Source organism: Opisthocomus hoazin, chromosome 8 (assembly GCF_030867145.1).
Source record: "Opisthocomus hoazin isolate bOpiHoa1 chromosome 8, bOpiHoa1.hap1, whole genome shotgun sequence".
Classification (NCBI taxonomy): domain Eukaryota; kingdom Metazoa; phylum Chordata; class Aves; order Opisthocomiformes; family Opisthocomidae; genus Opisthocomus; species Opisthocomus hoazin.
The window spans coordinates 58622994-58650103 of NC_134421.1; the positions used below are offsets into that span (position 1 = coordinate 58622994).

At 45.3% G+C, this 27110-nt stretch overlaps 2 protein-coding genes across 2 annotated transcripts in view; one reads left to right on the forward strand and one right to left on the reverse strand.

Moving 5' to 3' along the window:
- Positions 1-4197, forward strand: part of COG5 (component of oligomeric golgi complex 5) — a 193519-nt gene extending 189322 nt beyond the window's left edge. The window contains exon 22 of the mRNA XM_075429285.1: positions 3191-4197. Within this exon, the coding sequence (XP_075285400.1) occupies positions 3191-3305 (115 nt within the window). The 3' untranslated portion in view covers positions 3306-4197. The remainder of the gene's footprint in view (positions 1-3190) is intronic.
- Positions 4198-7664: 3467 nt separating this feature from the next.
- HBP1 (HMG-box transcription factor 1) lies at positions 7665-25600 on the reverse strand. Its single transcript, XM_075428659.1, has 11 exons — positions 25554-25600; positions 21838-22030; positions 20498-20732; positions 19463-19595; positions 18257-18368; positions 18023-18135; positions 17539-17695; positions 16845-16989; positions 14112-14441; positions 10439-10580; positions 7665-8784 (listed from the first exon to the last, which is right to left on the reverse strand). The coding sequence occupies exons 1-11, from the start codon at positions 25566-25568 to the stop codon at positions 8767-8769; spliced, it is 1593 nt and encodes a 530-aa protein (XP_075284774.1). The 5' UTR covers positions 25569-25600; the 3' UTR covers positions 7665-8766.
- Positions 25601-27110: the final 1510 nt, after the last annotated feature.

Here is a 27110-nt window from a genome sequence, read left to right on the forward strand (position 1 = left end):
GGAGCAGGCTGCTGCCGTGCCTCCGGGGGTGCGTGAAGCCAGGGATTCCCTGGGTTGGTTCTGCGCCGGAGGGACCCTTGTCCTCTGTCAGGTGGTAGATGTTTCTCCATGACTTGTTCATTCCTTTGGCACTGCAGTTCCCGTCAGTTGTTCCCCCAGAGTCGCCGTGAAATCCCCACCACTGTGAGATGGTGGCATTTACAAAATAACCTTCACAAGCTGAAGGCTGACGAGTCAAGGCAGCCTGACGTAAGTGTTACACTGGGTGAGGAGCCGATGCTCACCATGCCTTTGCATGGGTTTGGCCATTAGCAAAATTTTTACTGTCTGAGAAGAACCAAGCTTTTGTTTCAGTGTTTCCGGCCAAGTTATTGATTATGAACTGCATTTTAACACTCAGCTTTAGCACGTTTAAATACTTTTCGTGGAGGTGCAAACATGGGACATCGGAAAACAGTGAATGCATTTAGTCTGAGAGTACTGAGGAGGCTTTTATTTTCATTGTTCAATGTAGAGCTGTACAAGGTCTGTTTCAGAAAAATGCCTGAGAATTCACCTTACAGTATTGATGGAGTAGTAATTATTGGTTATCTTTTGAGCAGAAAAGAGAGTTAAGATGTTCCTGGGCTGGTCATATTGATGACGTTTGGCTCTGTCTGAAACAGTGCAAAACCATAGTAGAAGAGCAAGCACAGCAGAAGAGAGCTGACAAAGATCAACTTCTGCCTGCTGTTGGTCCCTGCTGGGAAGGAGAAGGGTCTGGGCAGTTCTGAGGCCATCAAACAATTCACCAAATTCTTCTTAGCTGCTTTTTGAGTTGTAAGAGGACAATGGCTGCCACTGATGCAGCTTGTTTTTGCCAGATAAATCAGATTCTTTTGAGGCAGGAGAGAAATAAAAAAGATAAAAGCTGCTGGAAGGTGGGACTCTAATCCTGGCGTTTGGCACTTAGCGTAGCCTAAATCTCGTAGCCTAAATCTCATTCCCTCTTTTTAGATCTGATGGAAAGAACAGTCTGGCTCAGGATTGTCAAGGGCTGACATTGAGTGGTTTTGGGTGCTGCTTTTAGGGCAAAGCTTCTCCCTTTCATCTGAAGGGATCTGGTTATCGCTGTCATCTTTTTCAAGGGCTTTTTCAAAGCAAGGAGATAAAGTTGGGAAGGGATAGCAGTGTTACCACCGGGATACTGATGCCAACCCACAGCTTCACCAAGAGGTGTCAGAGCTTTCTAAGTTAAGCAGGTCAATGTGGTTTTTTTTTTTTCTATTTTCAGCTTTCGATGACTTCTAAAAACTATTCGGGCCCAACAAACTTTGGGGAATGTATAGAGGAAAAGACAGGGTCACTGGTGAGTGGAAGGGGAGAGATTCAGCAGGGTGAATGAGTTACAGTAAAAAAACTGTCACAGGAGTTTCTCAGCTGTCCTTTTAATACAAGGGACTATTTTTTGTAGAAGGTAGAATAGAACAGAACAGAATATTTCAGTTTGAAGGGACCCACAATGATCATCTAGTCCAACTGCCTGACCAGTTCAGGGCTGACCAAGTTAAAGCATGTTGTTAAGGGCATTGTCCAAAAGCCTCTTCAACACTGACGGGCACGGGGCATCAACCACCGCTCCAGGAAGCCTGCTCCAGTGTTCGACCACCCCCTCGGTAAAGAAATGCTTCCCCATGTCCAGTCTAAACCTCCTCTGGCGCAACTTTGAGCCATTCGTTCACCTCCCGTCGCCAGCAGCACACCCGCGCTGCCAGCACTGCCTTAGGTCCCCCGAACTCTGTGTGGGAACGCAGTACTTCAGCGCAAGCTTGGCTGTTGGAAGCAGCAGCCAACGCGAGCACAGCCAAGCCCCCCTCGGCCCAGCCCACCGCCCTACAGCAGTCGACGTGTATTTGTATGCACGACACTGTTACCATCTCCCTCAACCCCACGGCCCATGACAGGCACCCACCTTCCCCCTACCAAGTTACCAAACCCCCGCGGTGCCTCGCTGGCAGAGCTGCCGTGCTGGTGTTCTGCACATCCGTGAGGGAATGCAGGAGGCACAACCCCAGCACTGCTCTCCCGCTCCATGACCCAGAGCAACGATTTCGGCTCTGCGGGCCCCGCTGCGTGCGACGGGAAGGTCTGTGGTGAGGGTTTGTGTTGGCACTGCAGCTGTCACCCACCAGAAGAGGAACAGCACATGCCAGCTGTCATCTTAGTCCCCACCTGAAACAGGGTCTGTTGTTCATGCGCACGTTTCCCTAAATGTCACAATTTTGCTGTAAGTAGCACCAACAGAACATGATGTCGACAAAAGGTTTTAGAAGGAAACGCCACCATCATTGTGTCTACTACATGAAGGAACACGAGAGGGAAAAAAAGAGAGGAAAATCAAATTAGAAGCCATATTTAAGTGTGGCAAAACTAACTTGGTCTGCTTAATGGACTACTGAATTATCTGAACAGATCAGCATTTACAAAGTCTTTGTTGTCCAGAGATGCTGTCATTCAACAACGTTATTCCCTAGCATCGGTGGATGGAAGGCAGCCCTGTGTGGCAAAGCAAGCTGAATTGCATACAGCCAAGTCTGTAATCACAGCTGCCCCTTTTAGCTTCAAAATCTATTTGTGTAAATCACACACGACTACTTGTAGGTGTGACATCCTACGACAACATGTAAGAAAAACAGTGGAGATGTACAAGTGCGTGCACACGCGCTGCCTGGGGGCTAGCGCAGCGTTTCCTGCCGGACAGCGGCCGTGCAGGGGACTTGGCCAAGGAATCACCTGAAGGCTTCGTGGTTGCTCCCCACCGGCCCAGTTCCCATTCTCCACGTCGCATCCTCAGTGTCTGCAGCAGCTGGAGTCTTGTCTTTTCACTTCCGAAGGTTACCAGTACAGCACTGCGCCCGAGGCTGTGCGTCAGAGCTGTCATTTCAAGCCATCTGCAACATCCTGCTCCTGATTATTTAAATGTTAACTTGTTCGCTCCTCAAAACATGCAAGAAAGGAGAGAAAGATCATGAAATAATTATGTAGAGCTTTGTAAGGCCTTTCTTGCCCGTTTCCTTCCAGAGACACGCGAGATCATCTGAGGAAAATTCTGTGGTAGAGCAGAAGTTGCTTAATGTCAGTTGCAGATCCCAAGCTCCAGTCCTTGTATGCAGTTTTAATTGCTTGAGCTACTTGTCTTTTTTTTTTTCAGTGGTGCACTAGAAGCTTATGTTCAGTCCATAAGAACGAGAGAAGGAAAGGAGTTTGCGCCGGTCTACCCCATCATGGTTCAGCTGCTGCAGAAAGCAATGTCGGCCCCTCAGTGAGCATAGCTGGACAACACCCTCAACACCGGGAACGGACAGCAACACCGCCACGGGTCTTCAGTGCCACGGCCGTACTTACGGTCCATGTACATCGCTCCCACCTACGTAAGCTTTACAATGAAGTGTGATTACCTGCTTCATCTATGACACTTCTGTCGTCTTGCTTTACATTTGCGTTATAGGAACTTACTTATACACAAATATTACAACGAAATCGTACAAATTTTATGTGCTATAAATCTACATCTAATAAAAATGAATCATTCTTTAGCATTCCTTTTGAATTTAGAAAGGTATAAAATTAGAACGTACTCCAGTATTACAGTATAATTGCTGAGTATCTCAAATAAGGAAGTAGCTCTTTTCCTACAAGTACAGTTTTAAACAGTGGGATACATTTTAGCCTTATTCAGAAAATTGTACTTTTGAAATGCTAGAATCATCAGTTTCCATCTAAAAATCACTAGTGTTAACACAAGGAAAAATATTTATAAATAACCTAAATGATTCTCTATTGCACTGCTATTCACTTTGAAATAATTTATATTGATTTCAACTCTCTTTTTGTTTAAACTGTAATAAAGAACATTGACTATCCAACCCCGAATTCAGTACGTGAAATTCTTCAGCAGTTTCCTAACTAGAAAACACCAAAATACGCTCGGCTGGGTTCACGTAAAGACTTCCACGCAGAACGTGCTCATAACGTTGCCCTTAAGCAACAGGTATGGGGCTCTGGAATGTGAGGGACTGGCCACAGAGGATGTGGGTGAAGGTGAGGCTCCATCCAGGGGGTTGCCTAGAACGAGTCAGACAGCCCTACGTATTACAACTGCCTCAACTAAGAAAAAAAGAAGGGTCATTGTCATAGGCGATTCCCTTCTGAGGGGAACAGAGGGCCCGATCTGCCGACCGGACCCATCCCACAGGGAAGTCTGCTGCCTCCCTGGGGCCCGGGTTAGGGATGTTGTGAAGAAACTCCCTGGTCTGGTGCGGCCTTCTGATTACTACCCCCTCTTGGTAATGCAGGTTGGCGGGGACGAGGTAGCAGAAAGAAGTCCCAAGGCCATCAAAAGGGACTTCAGGGCACTAGGGCGACTGGTTGAGGGATCAGGGGTGCAGGTGGTGTTTTCCTCCATCCCATCAGTGGCAGGGAACAGCACTGAAAGGGGCAGGAAAACTCACCTGGTTAACAGGTGGCTCAGGGACTGGTGCCATCGGTCAAATTTTGGCTTTTTTGATCATGGGGAGGTATACACAGCACTGGGCCTGCTGGCAACAAGTGGAGCTCAGCTATCACAAAGGGGGAAAAGAATTCTTGGCCACGAGCTGGCGGGGCTCATTGAGAGGGCTTTAAACTAGGTTTGAAGGGGGAAGGGGATATTGCCCAGCTCACTAGGGATGAGCCTAGGCTTGGAGTGCCAAGGCCAGGGGTGAGATTGACAGCCCAGCTCAAGTGTGTTTACACCAATGCACGTAGTATGGCCAATAAACAGGAGGAGCTGGAAGCCATTATACAGCAGGACGGCTACGACTTGGTCGCCATCACAGAAACGTGGTGGGACAACTCGCATGACTGGCATGCTGTCATAGATGGCTACAGACTCTTTAGGAAAGACAGGTCAACAAGGAGAGGTGGGGGAGTTGCTCTATATGTGAGGGAGCAACTGGAATGCATTGAGCTTGGCCTGGGGGCAAGTGAAGAAGGAGTTGAAAGCTTGTGGGTTAGAATTAAGGGACAGGCTCACACGGGTGACATTACGGTGGGTGTATACTACAGGCCACCTGACCAGGAGGAGGAGGTTGATGAAGCCTTCTACAGGCAGCTGCAAGCAGCCTCACAGTCACAGGCTCTGGTTCTCATGGGGGACTTCAACCACCCTGACATCAGCTGGGAAGACCATACAGCTAGGCAGGCGCAATCCAGGAGGTTCCTACAGAGCATCGATGATAACTTTCTGATGCAAGTGGTGGAGGAACCAACAAGGAAAGGCGCTCTGCTGGACCTTGTATTAACAAACAAGGAGGGACTGGTGGAGGACGTGAAGGTTGGAGGTAGACTCGGCTGCAGTGACCATGAAATGGTCGAGTTCAGGATCCTGCGTGGAGGAAGCAGGGCGATAAGCAGGATCAAAACCCTGGACCTCAGGAGGGCTGACTTTGCCCTCTTCAAGGAGCTACTGGGAGGAATCCCGTGGGCCAGGGCTCTCGAAGGCAGGGGGGTCCATGAGTGCTGGTCGCTTTTTAAACAACACTTCTTCCATGCACAGGAGCAATGCATCCCCCTGAGAAAGAAATTTAGCAAAGGAGGCAGGAGACCTGCATGGTTAAACAAGGAGCTTCTAGCGGAGATCAGGCAGAAGAGAAAGGTGCATGGCATGTGGAAAGAGGGACAGGCCACTTGGGAAGAGTACAGAAACGTAGTGAGAGCATGCAGGGATGCGACGAGGAAGGCCAAGGCTCACCTGGAATTGAAGCTGGCAAGGGATGTCAAAAACAACAAGAAGGGCTTCTTCAACTACATCAGCAGCAAAAGGAAGGCTAGGGACAACGTGGGGCCGCTGCTGAATGAGGCGGGTGTCCTGGTGACGGAGGATGCGGAGAAGGCAGAGCTACTGAATGCCTTCTTTGCTTCAGTCTTCCGTGCCAAGGCAGGCCCTCAGGAATCCCAGGCCCCGGAGGTAAGAGAAGAAGTCTACAGAGAGGATGACTTTCCCTTGGTCGAGGAGGACTGTGTGAGGGATCGCTTAAGCGATCTGGATGTCCACAAATCCATGGGCCCCGACGGAATGCACCCACGAGTGCTGAGGGAGCTGGCGGATGTCATTGCTGAGCCACTCTCCATCATCTTTGAGAGGTCCTGGAGGACTGGAGAGGTGCCCGAGGACTGGAGAAAGGCCAATGTCACTCCAATCTTCAAAAAGGGCAAGAAGGAGAACCCAGGGAACTACAGGCCGGTCAGCCTCACCTCCATCCCGGGAAAGGTGATGGAGCAGCTTATCCTGGAGGCCATCATCAAGCAAGTGGAAGAAAAGAAGGTTATCAGGAGTAGTCAGCATGGATTCACCAAGGGGAAATCATGCCTGACCAATCTGATAGCTTTCTATGATGACATGACTGGCTGGGTAGACGAAGGGAGAGCTGTGGATGTTATCTACCTTGACTTCAGCAAGGCTTTCGACACAGTCTCCCATGATATCCTCCTGGGGAAGCTGAGGAAGTGTGGGCTGGATGAGTGGTCGGTGAAGTGGACAGAGAACTGGCTGAATGGCAGAACTCAGAGGGTTGTCATCAGCGGCGCTGAGTCTAGTTGGAGGCTGGTGACAAGTGGTGTCCCTCAGGGGTCAGTACTGGGCCCAGTCTTGTTTAACTTCTTCATCAACGACCTGGATGAAGAGTTAGAATGTACCCTCAGCAAGTTTGCTGACGACACCAAACTGGGAGGTGTGGTAGATACACCGGAAGGCTGTGCTGCCATTCAGCGTGACCTGGATAGGCTGGAGAGCTGGGCAGAGAGGAACCTGATGAGGTTCAACAAGGGCAAGTGCAGGGTCCTGCACCTGGGGAGGAACAACCTCATGCACCAGTACAGGCTTGGGGTGGACCCGCTGGAGAGCAGCTCTGCGGAGAGGGACCTGGGTGTCCTGGTGGACGACAGGTTAACTATGAGCCAGCAGTGTGCCCTGGCTGCCAAGAAGGCCAATGGGATCCTGGGGTGCATCAAGAAGAGTGTGGCCAGCAGGACAAGGGAGGTTCTCCTTCCCCTCTACACTACCCTGGTGAGGCCTCATCTGGAGTACTGTGTCCAGTTCTGGGCTCCCCAGTTCAAGAAGGATGAAGAGCTACTGGAGAGAGTCCAGCGGAGGGCTACAAGGATGGTGAGGGGACTGGAGCATCTCCACTACGAGGAGAGGTTGAGGGAACTGGGCTTGTTCAGCCTGAAGAAGAGAAGGCTGCGAGGGGACCTTATAAATGCCTACAAATATCTGAAGGGTGGGTGTCAGGAGGATGGGGCCAAGCTCTTTTCAGTGGTGCCCAGTGACAGGACAAGGGGTAATGGGCACAAACTGAGGCACAGGAAGTTCCGTCTGAACATGAGGAGGAACTTCTTCTCTCTGAGGGTGACGGAGCACTGGAACAGGCTGCCCAGGGAGGTTGTGGAGTCTCCTTCTCTGGAGATATTCAAGACCCGCCTGGACAAGGTCCTGTGCAGCCTGCTGTAGGTGACCCTGCTTCGGCGGGGGGGTTGGACTAGATGACCCACAGAGGTCCCTTCCAACCCCTACTATTCTGTGATTCTGTGATCTGCAGGGCTGACTTAACCATTGGTCGTCTTCATTTTATAAAATACACAACACCAAATTTTAATGAATTTATTTGAAATAATATACAAGAATATACTGTGCAAAAATCTTAGGGGCAACGTCACATAGACATGTGTCAGAAACAAATTTACAGTTGTGATTCTTAAAAAAAAAAAAAAAAAAAGAAACACACAGCTGGTGTAGTACATGAAAAGCCATGATTGTAAAAGAGGTTCACAGCAGAAGCAGTTATAATGCTAACGCAGCTGCTCTAATTTTAGACAGTTGGAGGAAAAAAAAAGTAAAGTGCAAGTGTTGCACATATAGTTAAGTGCAAAGTTTGCCCCCACCATAAAGATGTCTTATGGCAAATTAACATATTGTTGAATATGTGGCAAAGACAAAACACAGTTAAAACTACGATGGTGACGATACCAACAGCACCGTTGTTCTTGAGATAACGCTGTTTATTTGTTTCATCCTGGCCTGGGCCATTGCTTCTACTGGAAATAACAGCTCTCACTATTGCCAGCTGGTGCAAAAACATCTCACCTGTGGATACAAATTTTATACATGGCAACCCAAGCAGCGGCTCCCATGCTACATTAGACTATGCTCTCCATTTACCGCATGTTCCGGTAACGTGTTGGCACCTGGGTGGGCTGGGAAGCAGAGGCTGGTAACACAGTTTGCCCTCTCGGAAAATCCCAGGTCCCAGAATCGTAATTAATAATATGGCTGTGCAATACATATTAATCAGCAATAAGAATCAATGTATATAAACAGCTGTTACATATTTTAAAATTCCCCTTTTTGTACATTTTCTTTTAAAAATAAACATTTATACACATCTCCTTCGCCTCTTTCTAAAGTACTTTAGCACCACAGGATATCCATTTTCAAGCCTATATTACCTGATACATATATGAAGTTTGGAAGAAAGATAAGGCAATTTGGTTTAAAATGTTGATAGTTTTAGCTTAACGTTCTATTGTAAAAAGCAAATCTGCACTCATATTAAATCATTTCCAGCTTGATGGTGCCGGTATTTTGTGGTCACACAAAGTCACAACAAAGAGTAAGACCTTGCTCTTGCATCTTCTTGCCATCAAGCAACAGCCATTTTGTAAATACAGAGTTAACAGGAACATTCTGGCTTAATGCTGTTGTGAGCCCTGAGAAAAGAGAAGAGAAAACCAGGTTAGCAGTTACCAAGCAAAAGGGAAGCACATGTTATTGTAAAGTTAGCAAACACTTGTTTTGAAAGCCAGGAGTACTTCTCATCACTGGTCAGTTACACAAAGAAAACAAAAGGCTGAAACAGAAGATTTTATCCCCTGATCATCAAAGGACCACCAAGGCTTCTGCCACAGCCTGGAGTCCCCATCACTACTTGGCAAGGTAACCAAGCTACGAATAAAATTCTTAGGTCACTGAAGTAAAACAATTAAAAAGCAGCCGTAACACTGAGGTAACATGTTCTACAGATACTGTTATCTTCACCTGAAGACCCTAAGAAAACAAGGAAAATCCTACTACAAGGTAGGGTAAGAAACCCACCCTTCTTACTAAGGCCAGCCCATCACTGCTCCTCTCAGTTACGCACAAACGTGAGTTCCCTGAAGCTCACGGGTGCACGTGTGAAGTGAACTTGATCTCACTGTCCAATGCCCAAGACTGCAATAGTGTAAAAACAGAACAAATAAATAGTATTATTTTGACTAAAGCCACAAGGGAAGCGAAGACAAGTTGTCACTCGATTAAGATAGAACACAGTGATCAGAAAACCAGCTTGTTCCTAGCAGCTGGGATTTGGTAAAACCTTCTCAACAGGGACTGAAAACTCAGCACCACGTATGTACAGCAGTAAGAAGCACCTTGGTGTTGGAGCATTTCTTACTCTGTCTTAAGGCAACACCTGCACACACTCTTGAGCGAGCAGCCTCTTACACATGGCAGGAAAGGGGGTAATTGGAGGATGAAATCTTAAACCCCCTGAAGTCCACAACACACCTGCTGCTCCTACCCAGGCATCAAATGGCTGATGAAAGAACCTGGCATTCTGTGCACCTCAGTGGATCTCTCCTTCCAACCCACTCTTCTGTCCGAACGCGCAGGTTGGCAGAATCTCCTTTTTTTTCATGTTCTCTCTATACGATGTATTACCTTGAAAGCCCTTATCTTACCTAATACATCCACTAATACATACCTACTAATACACTGCTGCGGACTCTTAAATTGGTGGCTGCCTACAAAGTGGAAAACTATTTATTTCCCTAAAGAAGAACTGTCACCTATTGTATTTATTTTACAATTAAAACACAGTAATAAATGAAAACGATTAATGGGGAAAAAAATTAACCTGCTCCCTCAATAACTTTATATATGCTGATATATTAGAGTAAAAAAAGATATAAAATGGTAAAGAAAAAACTTTTGCTGAAGAGAAGGGAGACTATGAAGCACAACAGAGGAGGATTTTCTGCAAGTTTAAGTGTTTTCTGAAAGGAATGGCCAGACATAATTTAGATACACCCTCCCAGACTCGGTTACTGCAGATAAGCGGTCACGTGCCCTCCCTCTGCCTTTCACAAGCACACTCGCTTCCAGGCCAGCCGAACTCTGTCCCGGCACCCAGAGACAGCCCCTCTCCTGACCTGCCTCCCGCCAGCTGTCCCAACGCAGGTTACACAGCGCAGCAGCGTGAAACAAAGGCCTGAGCTACCAAGAAAGATGCAGCCAGCAGAGCACATCCTGAACAAAAGCCACTGCAGCCCCCGTACGACCCCACTGAACTGCACCATGAAACAGACTGCTGTGCAAACATACAGAATTTGTTCGTTTTCGTTTCCAACAGTCAGGATTTAAGCGTTTCTGTTCTTCCGCCAAGGCCTTGGCTTCTAATGTGTACATCCGTCTTTCTTCATTTTTCATTTTCTTCCACCTGTCACCGAGTATCACACTTATGGCTCTGCAAGATAAATGTTTGCAGTACGGTCAGGACGGGCTGTTAAGAAATACCCTTATTTGTCTTTTTTATCTCAGCACCTTAAAGAAGACAAATGTGGAAAAAAATACCCCAACCTCGCACAGAAGAAATGAACTGTGTCTTTAAAAAGACTTTTTTAAACAATCATCTCGTTTATGAAGTATCTTCTCAGTTAAACAGCTGAGACTTCTGTGTTAGCTGAGCAGGGGTCAATGCACATAGTGACATTTCAAAGGGCGCACATCTGAATACACAGCAACTCGCATAAGCCAGCGAAACAGGGATGTTAAAAAAACCACCGCCAAATGGTAGCTCACATTTGGTTTGCTCTACTTTCATACAAGACGATCATATGACAGATTTGCTGAAAATATGTTCTCTAATAATTAGGGCAATGATCTGAATGTGACCTCCGCCAAACAAATACTTGACTAACTGCACCCCCCGTGTCTGTTGAATAGATGCATGTGGCTTCCTCCACCTTTAGTTCACACTGGGGAGAACACGAGTGGGTGGAGCATGCTGGTAAGTTCCTGTTCCTATGCAAAAGAAACCATTTGTTCTAACACACCTATCATCATTTCCAGAAGCTGAATGAGTAGCTTTTCCTACTCCTTATAAACTTCACGTCTTTTGGACAGTATTTCCCCGTATTGTCATGCTATATTGCTTAACTGCACTCCCAAATGCTGGATCAATATTCCATTAAAGCTCCAACTCCATCCTTTAGCTGAATGAAGATCTCCACACAACAGCTCGTTTATCCATGACAATTACTAACACTGAGCAGGTGTGCTTTGGCTTCAGATTGCGATGAGGAGTTATGTGACCAGCTTCGACAAAAAGGTGTATACAACCAAGTACTCCGCTTATCCTGTTGACAGGTCCCTTGCTGGCAGCAAAGCTTCTCATAGGCTTTTTAACAGAACCAAGAATGGAGCAGAGTGTCATCAACCATTTCCACTGTATTTTCTGGCTTTCTATCCAAATTAAGAACCAGTATCTTTGATATGTCGTCAGAAGTAAACACACTCCAGTTTAATGAGCAGCTTTTTCATGTTTTAGCATTATCCACAGGCAAATCAACAGCACCAGAAACCTGTCTGGTTTTGGGCACTGGGTTGCACTGGGTCACTCATACCCCCAGGAAAGAACACAGTGACCCAGAGAGAGCAGCTTTGCTGAAAAAGTCATTGCATTTCCAAGTAAAAATGTACTATGAAATCTTTGTATTTCAAATGCAAAAGTATGTATGTATTTTATACCTCCAGAGGCAAAGCTGCTCTGAGGCGCTGAAAGCGACTACAGATCTGTACCGTTGAAAAAGCTTGAAAAATCTAATGCAGAGATTAAAGCTCCACTTCTCCAAGGAAATATTTCTATGAGCGCACCACTGAGACTGAAAAACATAGGTGTACAGAGAAATTTCCTGACATAACAGAGACCCAATTCTCCTGACCAGAAACAAGTAAGAAAAAACTGACCCTACTGCACCACTGCCTTCGGTGCCCTTCACCTCACCAGAACTTGCCATGCTCTGTGCACAGCCTTCGTCCTCTTAAAACGCTGGCAAGACACCTGACAACAAGACCGATGTGCAGGATGCAATCCCTTACACTGCAGTTAATTCAAAAGAAACTGTCAAACAGTAGCTGAGAGTGCCTCATGTTTACTCAGGAACTGCGTTCTGCATGCCCAAATGCTGGTAATGATTCTCCTCATCTTTAGAGCATACACTACTCAAATTATTTACGTATTGCTGAACGCACAATCAAGTCCAACTATGGTTACAGTGAGAGTATCTAGAAGAGAAACAAGTGCTACGCTTAACCGCAGTTCCTCAAGCACGGTCCCACAGTGTTTTAACGTATCACATGAATGCTGACTTTTGGGTTTTTGAATGTTTCCAGCTCGCTGTCTTGCTGACACGGCTTGAGATACTTTGTCTCAGAACGGACCATTCACCTCAGAACACCTCAAGTTCTGTCCTTTCTTCCATGCCTAAGAGAAACAAAGTAACTGTAACAAACACAAGCACTGGGGTGTACAATGAGAACTACACGTAACCAACCCTAAGATCTACCGGGTTACCTGAAAATGACACATTTAAAAAACATGAGTTGCCTCTGAACAGCTAAATTAATGACCGCCCCTGCAACACTGAAGCAACAGCAGCTGAATGCCTATAAAACCATCTATTGCTACCTCTGATGATGCCCTCTGTACTGCATTTTACAGATGCCAAGAAATTGCACCCAAATGCACCACCGCCTCCCACGTGGGACAGGGAGCAGGGCACCCTGACGCTTACTGGTAACTTGCTCTGTCGCCACTTTCCTTCAACCTGCTCACTGAAACATTCAACTTCTTTTCACATCCATCCAGCTGCAGCTCCAGTTCACTGCATCCATTTGAAATCAGCATTTTTAATTAAACACATAACCACCATAAACTGTGCTAGCTGACATTCTGTTCGATTTTTCACTGATAGTCGCAATGAATTTGAAGGCAGCAGATCTGCCTCACTGAAATTACTGCAAACGTTGCAGAACATCATTGCCAGAACAGGCTGGGATTTAAGGATGGGTTATTTGTATGGTAGGATTTTACTTCCTAACACCAGTTACAGCCTCCTTACTAAAACATTACAAAATAGCCAACACCCTCCCAAAGCCCTGCCACTTTTAGGTTTTACCAGATTTAGTAGCACAATTTTTATGTGGCAATGAAATTTTTACAGTAACAGCTTTCATAATGTTACATACATAAAAGACCAGTGCATGTTCACGCGTTTTAGTTCATATTTACATATGCACAATTAGCAAAAAATACTATTTGAAACATATATAATGGACATCTTCATAAAAAAATATTTAGACATGAAGAAGCATATAGATAAAAACCAAAAGAACAAACCAATGAAGAACCCCCCCCCAGCACACGGTCACACGGCTGTTCCTGCAAGTTTCAATGCCTTTAGGACAAGAAAAATTTGGCAATATACTGTTTGGATGAAGGTCTTCTACATACCCTAACAATCCGTACTCCATTATTCAATATGATATACAGACTAAGTGGTAGTAACTTCACTGAACAATTTGCAATCTTGTGTCAAGACTTAATCAGAAGAACCAGAAATTCCCTTCTTCCCTCACAACACGTGAGCAGAGAGCCTGGTACTTGTTTTCCCATGAACACTTCTCATCAGTGTGAACAAAGCCTGCTGTGTGTTTGTGACTCTGCAGGTGCACAATACATGCACGTATCAGCTGCTTCACCCAAATGCTTTCTCAGAGGGTAAGTTTGCCAAAAATAGCTTGTGTCAAATTTACTGAGTACTGTAAATATTTAAGGTCCGCCCATAAATTAAGCTTTGCGTCACCATCTTTCAAAACTTGTTCTTCAAACAACATACATTTTACTTCAAATGCAAGATTTCGTCCACTTAAAGGTGGGACACAGGTATTCTGCTAGCTCACTAGTAACAACGAAACTACAATTTTATACCATTACCTGTTGTCCTTCCCTGGATACATCTGAGTGTATTCAACTCTGTATTTTTTGGCAAAAAGCATGAAGGCATTCATTGGTCTTTTGCACTTGTTTGGAGAAGTGGCACTCACAGTACTTGCAGTCCCTGAGCTATGGCTTTTGCCAGCTTTGGTGTACAAAGAATTGGAGGAAAGGTGTGTCGACGCAGTAGAGGCACAGTTTTTACTACTGCATTCGGATCTCTCAGCATCTTGGTTGTTTGATCCTCCACAAGACAGAGAAGCGCGACGCTGGCGAGCCATGCTGCTTAGCACATAAACTGCAGAGGAATCCATTGGTGTAAAATCGTAACTACAAGAAAAAGAGATGTATCATAAAACGATCCGAGTCATTTTCATGCAGAATCCCTAAATAGCTGTTTGCTCTCCATCTGTACTACACTTCTAGTATTCTGGTCTCTTTTGTGTGACATCGTGATTTGTGCTTGATGCAGATGTCAGTGGGGAAAAAAAACCCCAAAATTTGGCAGATGAATTAATAGTTTTTCCAATGTGATGGCACACTGCGACTTTGCAAGATCTGCTGTGTACTATCAATTCCCGAGCTGTATATCAATTAATTACACACTGTCTTCTAATTTCGTCCTCTTTTGAAATAAGCTTTTTCCTTTCTGCTTCAGTCCTTGCCATAAATCAAATCTGGTCAGTGAATGACAGGCACTGGAAGGGACAATTGATGTGGGAAGAGCAAGCGTTGAGTTCACTTGCAAGTATGTATTAATTACAAGTAAGAAACCATAACATTAAAATAAATATCATGTACACAGTTGTATACATAACTTCTCTAGGCAGTTAAATACATACTATTTTACAGACAAACCTTCCACTGAGATTAAGAGACCCATGGTGTTACACACTATTTGATGCAAAGCTGACAAACGCCTGCCCTCTAGTGACAACAATGGGAGATTTCTCAGTATTTCAAGGTATTTCAACAGCTTAAATGAGTTGTTTCCATACAATTTAGACTTCTAAATACTACAAACTGTTGTAATTTTTTGTTGACCAACAACTATAATTAACCTCTAACCACGAAGAAGTTGAATTCCTCAGACCGTTTGTTATCATCTCCAGGTGTGCGCAGATCAGTCTGGGAACCACAGGCTATGTCTTTTGCAAGCTATACAGGGGCAAACACGCTTGTAAAGGTGCCACTGGGTCAAAAACCCACTGCTCAACGTGGCTATAGTTGCATAATTTACAGCAAAAACAAGGGCTTTGAAGGGCTTTTTTCTGAACACAAAATAGAATGACTAGGAAGGAACCACTGCAAGGGGTAGACCAGCCCCCATCTGCAGAGGCAGTCCCTTGCTGTGGGATGGGACCAAAAGCAAGGGTTGGAGCCTGAGGAGTTGCCTCCAGAATCCCTTAGAAAAGTAAAAAGGAACAAAGAAGGGATAATGCTAACAACCTTGCAAGGAAGTTAACAAGATAATGAGAAAGGACCTCTCTGTTCCACACAGTCCAGCACCCTTCCTATTCCTAATCTCCTTCCCGTAACACAGCAACAGGACTTTGTTTTTCAGTTCTTCTGTCCCGTTCACCACAGCACGCTCCTTCCTAGTGGTTTACTCCCTTCTGCCCGGTGAGAGAGACAAGAAATTGGAAGTGTTCAGGCACATTCAGCTGAGCTGCAAGATGCAAAAGGAGCCACAAGTCCAATTTCTTCAGTGAGATGTAAATAACAATGATTCTAACAGCTCTCTACATATGCAGTTCAGAAGAGGAGTTAATAAGAAGAAAAAAACCCGGACAGCAAAATCAGTGAAGACGAGCAAATTGAACTCGCTCTCTATCCCAGACTGCAATCATACCAGAACTCCGAGGGCTTAAACTGCAAACCGCATTTTAAATTCATTTTTTGTATTGTAAAAAAAAAATAAATATATATATTAACATTAAATATATATTAATATATAATTAAAATATATTAAATATATATTTTATATAAATATTAAAAAAGCAGCTTACTCAAAACAGATGCTAAAAAGGAGCTAACACCACACGAGAAGATGGATTTGACTAAACCCAGAAATCTCAAAATAGTATGGAAAAATCTTTATGAGTAATACTATTTCCTTAGAATCTTAGAATAATTTATGTTGGACAGGACCTCTGAAGGTTATCTGGTTGAACCGCTTGTTCAAAGCAAGGCAAACCTCAAAGTTAATCCAACTTGGAAGTTAGGTTAAGTTTAATATATTAGAAAAGAATCGCTAAAAGCAGAATACACAAAAATAGTAAGAACTAATTATGAAAGTACTGTATTCTAAAGCCACAGCACATGCATTAATTACCAAGAAACTACTCAGGTAACTCAGATACACAGCTGCACACAAAGCACAGGTTAATAGCTGGCAGACATACTACTGTCGGAAAACTGTACTAGGTTTTTCAAACATAACCCACTTTACCTGAAGAATTTATACAGATAATAAATATTTTTTACTGCTTTATCTAATCTGTCTTAAACTATGATAAACAGGGGCTGAAAAGTTATTTCACTCCAAAACAATACAGTTTAGCAGAGCACATAATTACACAGCTGTCCTAGCATTCAGTCTTAATTTTTCCCTCTCATTTATCTTGATTACCAGAAGTATTCTCTCTTTGCTCTACATAATGCTTCAAACTCTTGTAAAGTGCCTACTCATTAAATACAAAAACCACTGAGGCCACTTTATCCAAAAATTACCTTTTAAATGTATCAAAAACACCTGAATCATCAAAGTTAATGGCATCAGGGTGTCCAGGAGGTAGACACAGATCTCCAAGATGCATTTCACAGCATGGAATGCCATGCTGTACCACAGTCAAGCTTGGATAAAAAGATGACCAACCTGAAGTGGTAAAGAGTTAAATTAGACAAACGGCCAGACAATCTTTCTAGTTCTTAGCTGGAGCAATCCTACATCTCTAAATGACATCATTTTATAAAAATGTTCTGATGTAGTTTCTTTCACCCAAAAGAAAAAATCAGAAACACTCAGGGAATTCTTACTGCAAATAGTTTATTTTTATCTCAAGTAAAATCTCATTCTAGCAAAAAAAGTAATCAAAACCTGCAAACTTTTATCATCACAAGTTCCATGCTTAGCAACTGACAAAAGCCTCCCTTTTTTGTAGCTTTCCCTTCTCCCCCCAATTTTTCTGCTTTCCTGAGCTCCACTTGATCAAATCTTTCCTTAGGACATACGCAGTATTTCTGTAGTTTTATAGCTTTACAGTTTTGTTTGTTCAAATTCTGGATTTCTTTACAAAGATAGCAAATTGATTCTACAACACTGCTTTTACCAATTTCTTGAGCAACTTGTGATGCCAATAAAATCTGCAACCACTTTCTAAGAATATTTTACTATGCAACTAAATACACTGGTGGTATTTCATACCTTTGTTTTTAACATAAAAAGGATGATCGAGTCTGCATTCTACTGTAAGCAAGCCGTCTTCCACTGTGCCAGGATCAAAAGTCAACTTCAGCACTGACTCACCAAAGGAAATGCTTTCTTCATGAGAAATCAACTTCAAACCATCGGAACCATAGCCCTGTAAACATACATACAGTTCAAAATTTTTTGTCCAAGAAAAGCATATACCTGTGTATACTACAGATGTATATTCATCTGATTCTATTAAAAAACACCAACATTCCAAGTGCTCTCAATAGAAATTAAACTAACATTCAAAACATACCTAACTGAATTCAGTTCAATTGCTTTACGGCAAAATACTCAAATAGTACAGTGAGCAGCTCTAGACACGTTCAGTATAAACCTGTCTTCCTGAGACAGTAATTAAAGGCACAAAGATAACATAAGAAACTAAATATTGTGCTACAGGTATTGAAATGAATTTATTAGAACTAACAGCTACCTTGTAAGGACTCACTGGGAGATTTTCCTCTTTCCCACAGCTTTCAGATCTTGCAAAATCTTCAACATCCTGCCATTCTTTATTGCGTCCTTTATGAAAGCACAAACGAGAGCCTAATAGATTTTTTTCCAGGAAAAAATGAAAAAAAGATCAGCATTATGTAAAAAACTCTGTTACAATAAAAAAAAAGACACGACGAAGCAAATACTTATTCGATGATACGTGTTATTTTACCTTTTAGAAAACAATGCCAAACAGTTGAGGGCCAGGAATGGCACCATCCCAAATCATCATCATCTGAAAGTGATGACATGCAGAAAATGCCAGATTCTGATTCACTATTCGCCTATGAAAAAAAGCAAAATGGTGTTGGTGTTTAACCACAGAAAATCTTAGGGCTGGTCTTACACATCTTCAGACACATTCTCCAATTTGCATCTGTGCCATCGTTTTGCCTTAGATACAAAGAGCAATGTAACATGAAGACAAAGATTCAAGGAATGCAGTGAAGTGTGAACAGAGTACTTTCATCTCCTTTTCTTCAAATGTGCCATCCTGAAATCTTTAGGTTTCATTCTCTGAGATTCATTTGCGCACCTATGGATTATCTTCTGCTTAGGTGCAAGTGTTTTACAAGCTATCACTCCTTGGTCATCCGCAGAACCACTCAAAGCACACGTTATTCTATGGTCAAATTACTGGTAAGCTGCAGGGCCAAGATGGTTCCAGATAAATCACAGAATCACAGAATCACAGAATAGTAGGGGTTGGAAGGGACCTCTGTGGGTCATCTAGTCCAACCCCCCTGCCGAAGCAGGGTCACCTACAGCAGGCTGCACAGGACCTTGTCCAGGCAGGTCTTGAATATCTCCAGAGAAGGAGACTCCACAAACCTCCCTGGGCAGCCTGTTCCAGTGCTCCGTCACCCTCAGAGGGAAGAAGTTCTTCCTCATGTTCAGACGGAACTTCCTGTGCCTCCGTTTGTGCCCATTGCCCCTTGTCCTGTCACTGGGCACCACTGAAAAGAGCTTGGCATCATTGGGGAAAACTCAGTGTTTTTAACAGAGAAGTTTCAGACACAAATTAATACACAGGAAAGGGAGAAGGAGGACTGACAGTTTTTGTGCGTCTAGAAGGAGATGGTCCTGTACTTTTTTGAGACAGCAAACAAGTCAGCAAAATTTTTTAAACCTTGCTACAGAAGGAACTACAAGAGAAGGAGAGCTTTCTTAAAATGTGATCTCTTCACAAAAATATGGACTCTATGATGTAGCACTACAAGCCACTGAGTCTGATAAAAAGTAACTGAAAATCGAGCTTAAATAGAAATGGTATTAGAACTAAACAGATCGTTTTTTAAAACTAGAATCTCTTTTCAAAAAGCTTAACCCATTACTTATGCATCTTTATTTATTTTAGAAATGTTGTGGAACAACTCACCCTTTCATGTCTGACTGGTGCTTCATCCAAATCATTCTTGGAGAAGTTAGGATCATTCTTTGAGGATCCTGGTGGAGGACGTGCATAGGAATGTAAACTTTTGCTTGTAGCTATTATGTGAACAGGAGATGATCTGCAATAGGAAAATGTATTTCCAATGTCACACTAAGGCAACATAAGTCTTGGCTGTCATTACTCTAAAATGCTTTTATTTAACAAATATTTCTGTTTGCATGAGCTGAATACCAAATAAACTTCCCACGCACCAATATTTAAATAGGATGATTAAAGGGTGCAAGCTCAGGCAAAGGGAGTATTTACCATAATTCTTGCATAGTTTCTATATACCACCGAAATGACAGCACTACCTCCACATCAACACCTCCTTGTCACAATGCTGAAGTTTTTACAAGTATCTTGAAGTGAATACCCCATTCTTGGGGTACATACAGACATCTGCTCTGTCCTAATGATTAAATCCAAACTGCATTACTGTTAACAGTACTGCATTTAATATTCTTATTATAAACCTAAGACCAAAGCCATACAACAAAAGGTGAAACACAGAAATTTCTAAGATCCCATGCTGCTTCTCACAGCCCTACGAATTTACAGATCACAGATCTGAAACCGTGTCAACAAAAAATACATTGCATTAGATTTCCAATTAGCTCTTTTTAAAAAAATCCAAACCCAGTGCACTAGTAAGTATTAAGAATTTAATGTAGCAAATTCATATTAATTTTTCATCTACTGCTTCACATGAGGTAAATGCCTGTAATTTCTGAGCCTTCTGTGGTTAGGCAATGTCCTTCTACCATCCTACCTCGCCCGTGCCTGGCAATTAAGCACCTTTTGCAACAAGCGCTGAAACGAGTCCTGTGCAATCTTCCACAAAAGAATAAAGTTACTACACAGAAAGATCAAAAACAGGGCTCCAGTTCAAAGTCAGAGGGTACGAAGAGTGAAGGAAAAGTTTCTGGAGACACAGTATTAAAAATCTTAAGAGTTCAAAATAGAAATGAATGTCAGTACCTGTTATAAAAAGAGCACTGCATCAAAGGACTCTGAGGACTGGTGGCTATATTTGCTAATTCTGTCAACCAGTTCACCCCATTCTCACAAGAATAAGCACTTTCTGAATTGCTGTTTGAGGTACGTTGGTTCCAGGAAGGCCTTGAACATTCCTGATGTGAAACATCGGCACCAAGCTGAAAAAGTGCAGGTGGGGTAGAATCCGTCTGCACAGCCTGTAGTTCAGGAAGATCATCTATGCACAAATAGATCAACAAATGCACAAATTACCGTAACTATACCCATTGATAAATTTTAGTTGACATCAAATCTTGCACATAAAAATCAGAAAGGAACCACAATTAAGTAACTAATTTTGTTTTCTCATATCACAAGTATCAACATTTCACAAACCCTATTCGTAATACTGACAAAATGGCCACAGAAATAATCACATCTCTAGTCTATCCTACGTCCATACAAGCAATTTAAGAAAAACATCAAGCAACTAGATAAAGATGTAGTTCTGGTAAAATGTTTTAAAGTTTTCACTAGGCTGACTAGTTTACACAGACCCATACTGCAGAATTCTGCAGAAGCAGCAACATGCTTCACTAAAATAATAAAACATGCAACAAAAGGCAACTAATCTGTCCTACTAGGTGTGACACTAAATATCATCAAGGTCAGGGGCTGTACAAGGTAAAGTTTTGCATGTTTCCACCAGGGAACTGGAATTCAATAGCTCAGAACTCATAAAAGTGAGTATATGGCCTGGTAGGGGTGAATTCCTACCAACAACCTACACATTTCACACATTATATAGCATTGCAGAAGAGAGCCCAGCTTGTTAACAAAAGTCTGTGTTACACGCTCTTGTGTAACCAAGTATTATTATTATTCTTAATCACTTGATGCCTTCAATAAATGTGTTAATATTTCATTGCTTATATCAATAAGTTCTAATGTACATGCTGTTTTTCTACAATATATAAGAATTGAAGTTAAATGTTCCCCTACCTTAGAATCTCTACTTGCAGCTGATCTAAAGCAGCATTAATTTCCCTTTAGGAGGAGCTCTTGAGCTTTCTGTTTGTTATTTTTGTGCCAAAAAAAGCTTCTCTGGAGATTAGGAGCAGGAATTTGTAGCTTTGAGTTCAAGAACACACTTAAGTCAACAGGCCAGTGTGTCAGAACTGGAAATAGGTTACACAGAAAAGAGACCTTCACATGTTGTATGCCCTGCCCTACTTAAGTTAAAAATCAGTGATCTCATTCAGTCAGCTTCCAGTAATTTCACTATAGGAAAACTACAACGAACTTCAGAATTTGGCTGCTTCTGAAAAAGGCGTATTACTTACCAAGTTCCATGTGTTCATCACAGGACGCGTATCCAGGAGAAGAGGGCAGGTTTTCGTTACACTTCAGCAGCTCCAGTGACTCATTCATCCCTGAAGTTCTCTTGTCCACTACCAGAAGGAGTTTCTGAACGGCGTTAGGCATTTGATTTGTCTTCACTTCCCACACCATGTTAGGATGCTCCAAAGTATCTGACTTTAAAGAGACGGAGATTAAAGATTTGTATACACATAAACTGTTTTAAGTGTTGCATCTGACAGGCTACTTCACCACCAGAACCCTAAATCCTCCACAATCTGTTGAGAATCACAGCATAATATAGCTTGAAAAGGAACTCGAGAGATCATCTGGTACAACCCCTGCAGAACACAGAGCCAACTCTGAAGTCAGATGAGGCTGCCTTGGGCCCTGGCCACTCGAGTTTCTAGGATCTTGAAGGATGGAGGTTCCCGGACACTTCTTGGAAACCTGTTCCAGTGACTACTCTTGCCGTGAAGAAGTTGTTCCTTAGGCATGGTTTGAACTTCCCTTGCCACAGCCTGGGCCCATTGCCTCCACGAGTCCGGGGTCATCTCATCAACCACCACTCAAGCCAAGGTAAACAACATTCACTTGGTACAGAGTCATGCATCCTGTCACAGCAGGCAATCGGACAGGTCAGACATGATTTGCCTTTGGTTAATCCGTCCTGGCTGTTCCCAGTCACCTTCTTGCCTTGTAAGTGCCTGGACATGGCTGTCAGGAGGGTCTGCTCCACAATCTTCCTCAAGGCTACGGTTAGGCTGACCTGCCTGTAGTCCCCCCCCCACATCCTCCTCCCTGAAGCCAGGTGTGACATTGTCTTTTTTCCAGTTACTGGGAGCCCTCCCGACATGAAATCCACTGCCTTTCAGAGACCATCCTCACGGTGCCACTGGCCAGCCCCCCCTGACACATCCCCTCTGGTCTCACTGACTGGTGTGCAGCCGGCTGACAGAACTGGCCTGCCCCTAACTTGCTCTTCCTCTACCTCGCTCCACCAGACGTGTGTTGCTAGGCCCAGGGACTCGGGGAACCTGAAAACAGGTCTTGCAAATAAGGACCAAAGCAAAGAAGATGTCATCCTTAGCCTTTTGACATTAGGTCTCCTACACCATTTAGCTTCAGGCCCCTGTCTCCCCTAGCTGCCCTTTCACCACTGGCGCACCCGCAGAAGCCTTTTTCACTGCCCTCCACGTCCCTGGCCACCTCAGCTCTAGGTACAGTCTCAAATGCGTTTGCTAACGTCCTTATCTGTGCTGTAAACGGAAAGAAAAGGAAGCCTCCACCAGTACATTTCACTGCCGTTTCATCTCCCCAAATCCCAGTACTATAACTTTTATACCAAAAGAAGTATTTTAGATCAGCAGCAGCAGTCAGAGAACGATGTGATTATTCTACACAACCACTGCCTCCAAAAGCTGGAAAACAAGGTTATATGGTCTTTAGTAATTTGGTTATCTACTGTTTTTTCCAGAAGATGATGAATTAAAGCTACCAAAACACAATTACCTTGTCCTTTAATGAAGTGTCATTGAAAAAGTAACCAAGACCCTCACCAAAGAGCAAAAAACACAGCCTGATAAGAAACAAAATCCGAAAAGTCTACCACATGTATGTCTGCTAAGTACACTATCACGCACCACATTACAGAAATACAAACAATAGCTTAAAACACTCTAATATCTTTATATGAAACAGTGAGCCTGCCATCCTAAAAGTTCCTTTAGTGTAGTGCATAAAAAGTCATCTGGTAACAATTATGAAAAAATCCCAGCTTTATTTTAACAAGCTATTGAGTGTGTACAGCCAACATTACCAATGGTCCTTGTTTTTACTCATTCTATGAATTTGTTTCATTCATTTTGCAGCTTGTACTGTATATATAAACATAGTTCAGACACAACCCTTTGAATCACATACTAGCCCTACCAGAAGAGGCCTGATCTCATCAGTGAATATTTTTTACTGGAAAATTTCTAACCTTCTCATTGCCTAATCCTTCAAATACATGCAAAACTTACATAAACTTGCACTGCAAACATAAAAAGATGTTTTATTCTACTCAAATGGCACTACTACAAAAGCCACAACAGTGGCAATTCTGATTTCAAGGAGGCGGAGAGGGAAGGTAAGAGAATACTGTACATAAAAATCAAATACAGAGAGCATGTGATCGAATAAACTATCAGCAGCATATGTATTTCATCTCTGAGAAGCCTCTTTAATGCAAATTATTACTCTGTTGCTCATGAGGGAGAGTAAAATTACAGAACACCACAAGAGCAGAAAGCTCAGTCATTTCTGAAAAGAAAAATCAGACCTTAGCACAGGTCAGAACCCTGACGATCATCTCCAAGAAATCAGCTCTGAAAAGCCACTCCTTGTTTTTCTGGCTCGTCTGTGTGTCCTTGTTTCCCCCTCTTCTGCCTTGTTTTTTCCCTCTACTTTCTCTCTCTTTCTCATTTCCCTTCCAAAACAAGCAAGCTAACTTATTTTGGGAACGTCACCTTCTCCCTCCCTCCTGCCAGCTGCCCAGGTTGCAGGTACCTGTCCCGGTACCCAGCACGCTGAAGGTCAGAGATAAGGCACAGACACAGCGCGCTGGGCTGATACGAAAGCGACTTGTCTGAGCAATGGATTGTTCTTCCAAGTCACAAGGGTTTCTCCAAACCAAAGCCACTCGTCTACAAAAGCCAAAAAAAATCCTCTAACAAAACAAAAACAGAAAAATGTGCCCAACTTTACTTTTGAGTTTTTCTGTTCTACTGGATTAAAGCCCACTTGGGACATGACGCGCTCCCCTTGTCCTCAGCCTGACGATGCTCTGGAACGGGAAGGGAGTAAGGGGACGGCCATCAATAGCTGGTGAAGGGATTGTTCTGTTTTGCTTTTTGTAATTCAACCTCACGCTCAACGCTCGTTGCGGCAGATGTTTTCTAGAGGCAGGCTTCGCAGCACCGTCGTTACCGCCGCCTTCCTTAGAGGCTAAATGAACTTATTTACCAATCTGTGCTTTAAAATAAGTCAGTCTGTCACGCTAAAACAAACGGCAACGTTAACTAAGAGCTTGTTAACTGACTGCGGGATTAAAAGGGCGCGGGGGAGTGAGGCGGGCGGCCCGCGGGAGACCCGGCCCCCCCCCCCCCCGTCACGTGATCCCGCCCGGCCGCGGCCCTTGTTTATAAACTGCCGGCGGCAGCGCGCCTGCGCGCGAGGCCCCATTCATTCATAACTGCGTAACACCCGGCCCGCGCCCCCCCCCCCGGGCCTCGCCCGCCGCAGCGCTCCCCCGCCCCGAACGGGGCACGGCGCCCTCGCCGGGCCGGGGAGGGCGGGCGCTCCCCGGGGAACACGGGGGGGAGGGGGCGGGAAAGGGGGGTGGATGGGGGACGGGGACGGGAACGACGCCCGCCCTGCATCGCCCGCCCTGGCGGCCCTGCGGCGCAGCGGAACGGCCCCGGCGGCCCCGCGGGTTGCGGCCCAGCGCGCGGGAGGGCGGCGGCTCCGCGGGACGCGGGGGGGGAAAAGGCGCCCAGTAAACAACGTCCGGGCTGCCGCCGCACGCCGGGACCCAGCGGCCTCCGGGGCTCGACCCGCGGCCGCCGCCGCCCCCCTCCGGCCAGGCGGGCCCCGCCCGTCCCCCGCCGGCGCCTCGCAGCCCCCCATAAGCGGCAGCTCCAAACTTTGTGGCACTTACCAAACCCGTCGCCATTACCAAATTCCCCTCGGCTTTCCCCCCCGCCTCCTCCCCGCAGCGAGGTCCCGCCCGAGTCTGGCGCTGCTCGGTCGTCAGTGGTCGAAGACGACGTTGCTCAAGCCGCGGCCCCTTTCCATTGGTTGGCTAGCCTGCCTCTCAGCAATCCCCCCAGGGGGCGGACATGTTTTGACTCTCTTGCTCAGCGGATGGCACCGCGCCGCACATCAATCAACCCCAGACAGTGCCCCGATTGGCCAATCCCACTACAGGCTGGCGGAGGGGCATTCTGGGAGCTGTAGTCTCCGCCGCCGTCGCCGCCTGCGAGCTTGGCCCCGGTGAGACGACAGCCCCCAGGATGCCCCGCGCGGCGCTCGGCTGATAGTAAACAACCGTCCCGGGGACACGTGTACCCGCGCGGCCGCGGGTCAGGGCCCCCCGCTGTCCTGCGGCCGGAGCCCCCCCGCACCGGGCCGGGCCGGGCCCCGAGATGGCGGCGGGGCGCTGACTCACGGCGTCAGCCTGGAAGCGGCGGCTGGGGCCGGGCCCGCGGCGACTCCCGCGGCGCGCGGTGCCTTCCGCGATTTACCGCCATTACTCGGCGCTGTTACGAAACGGGCCCCGCTCGCCTGTCGCCAAATAAAGGCCGCGGCGGGCAGAGGTGAAAGGAAGCTGGTAAAGGTCAGAGCGTGAGTCAGCAGCGGGGCCTGCCTCCGGGCCTGCCCTCCTCCTCCCCCTGCCGCGGGGGAGGCCGCAGCGCTGGCCCGAGAGACAACAAAACCAGTATTTTTCTTTCAATCCGCGCAGGTTGAGCTGTCCGGTAGAGGCTCCCGGACATCCCCGTACGTTTACTGCCAACCGGGGGGAGAAAGGAGGCTACGGCCACTACGAGACGTGCCCCAAGACACCGCAGCTGGGGAGACGGTGGAGAGGGGAGGGGGGTCCTGACCTCCCCGGGCCCTCATTTCCCTCATCGCCAGGTCTCCTGCCGCGCGGGACGCGGTGCGGTGCGAAGCACACACGCACAGCTCAGAAACAACCAACGGGAGTTTAGGAACCGATGGAGAGGTTTCAAGATTTTGCAGCTGTTGGGAGTTTTCCAAGAAGAGCGCTTCTCGCTTACCCTGTTTTCAACATCAGCCCAGTCATGCGAACGTGGCCCAAATCCTGGGTCGGAGCTTTTGCCGTAATTCGGTATCTACAACAGTTCCGACTTGCCAGCACGCTGACACAGTTGTGTGAGAAAACAGGCAAAAAAATAAAGTTAACTGTTGTAATTTAAAGAGAAATGGCTCCGTATTTGGAGTTCTCTGCAAGCTTTGTGTCCCAGCAAACATGGTGCCAGCGGCCAGTAGAGGGAACGCTGGCTTCACTGCTTGCTTCCACAGGGCTCCAAGGGGAATGCAATTGAAAAGAAAAATAAATCACGTACATGGAAAGTGTACTTAGCGTCAAAACACGCTCGGTACACAGATGTCACTGGCGTATCAGCTTAAGATTTGGCTTTTCCAAGAAGTAGTAGTTTGCCTGTATAAGTCATTGCGATCTGTAGGCCCTGTT

Excerpts from the sequence above, each read along its gene's own strand:
- HBP1 (XM_075428659.1), bottom strand. Across the intron at positions 20,733-21,837 it reads TGATGAACACATGGAACTTG|ATGATCTTCCTGAACTACAG; the intron begins GTAAGTAATACG and ends ATTTGTGCATAG. Across the intron at positions 16,990-17,538 it reads TTTTTATGTTAAAAACAAAG|GTTGGTCATCTTTTTATCCA; the intron begins GTATGAAATACC and ends TTACCACTTCAG.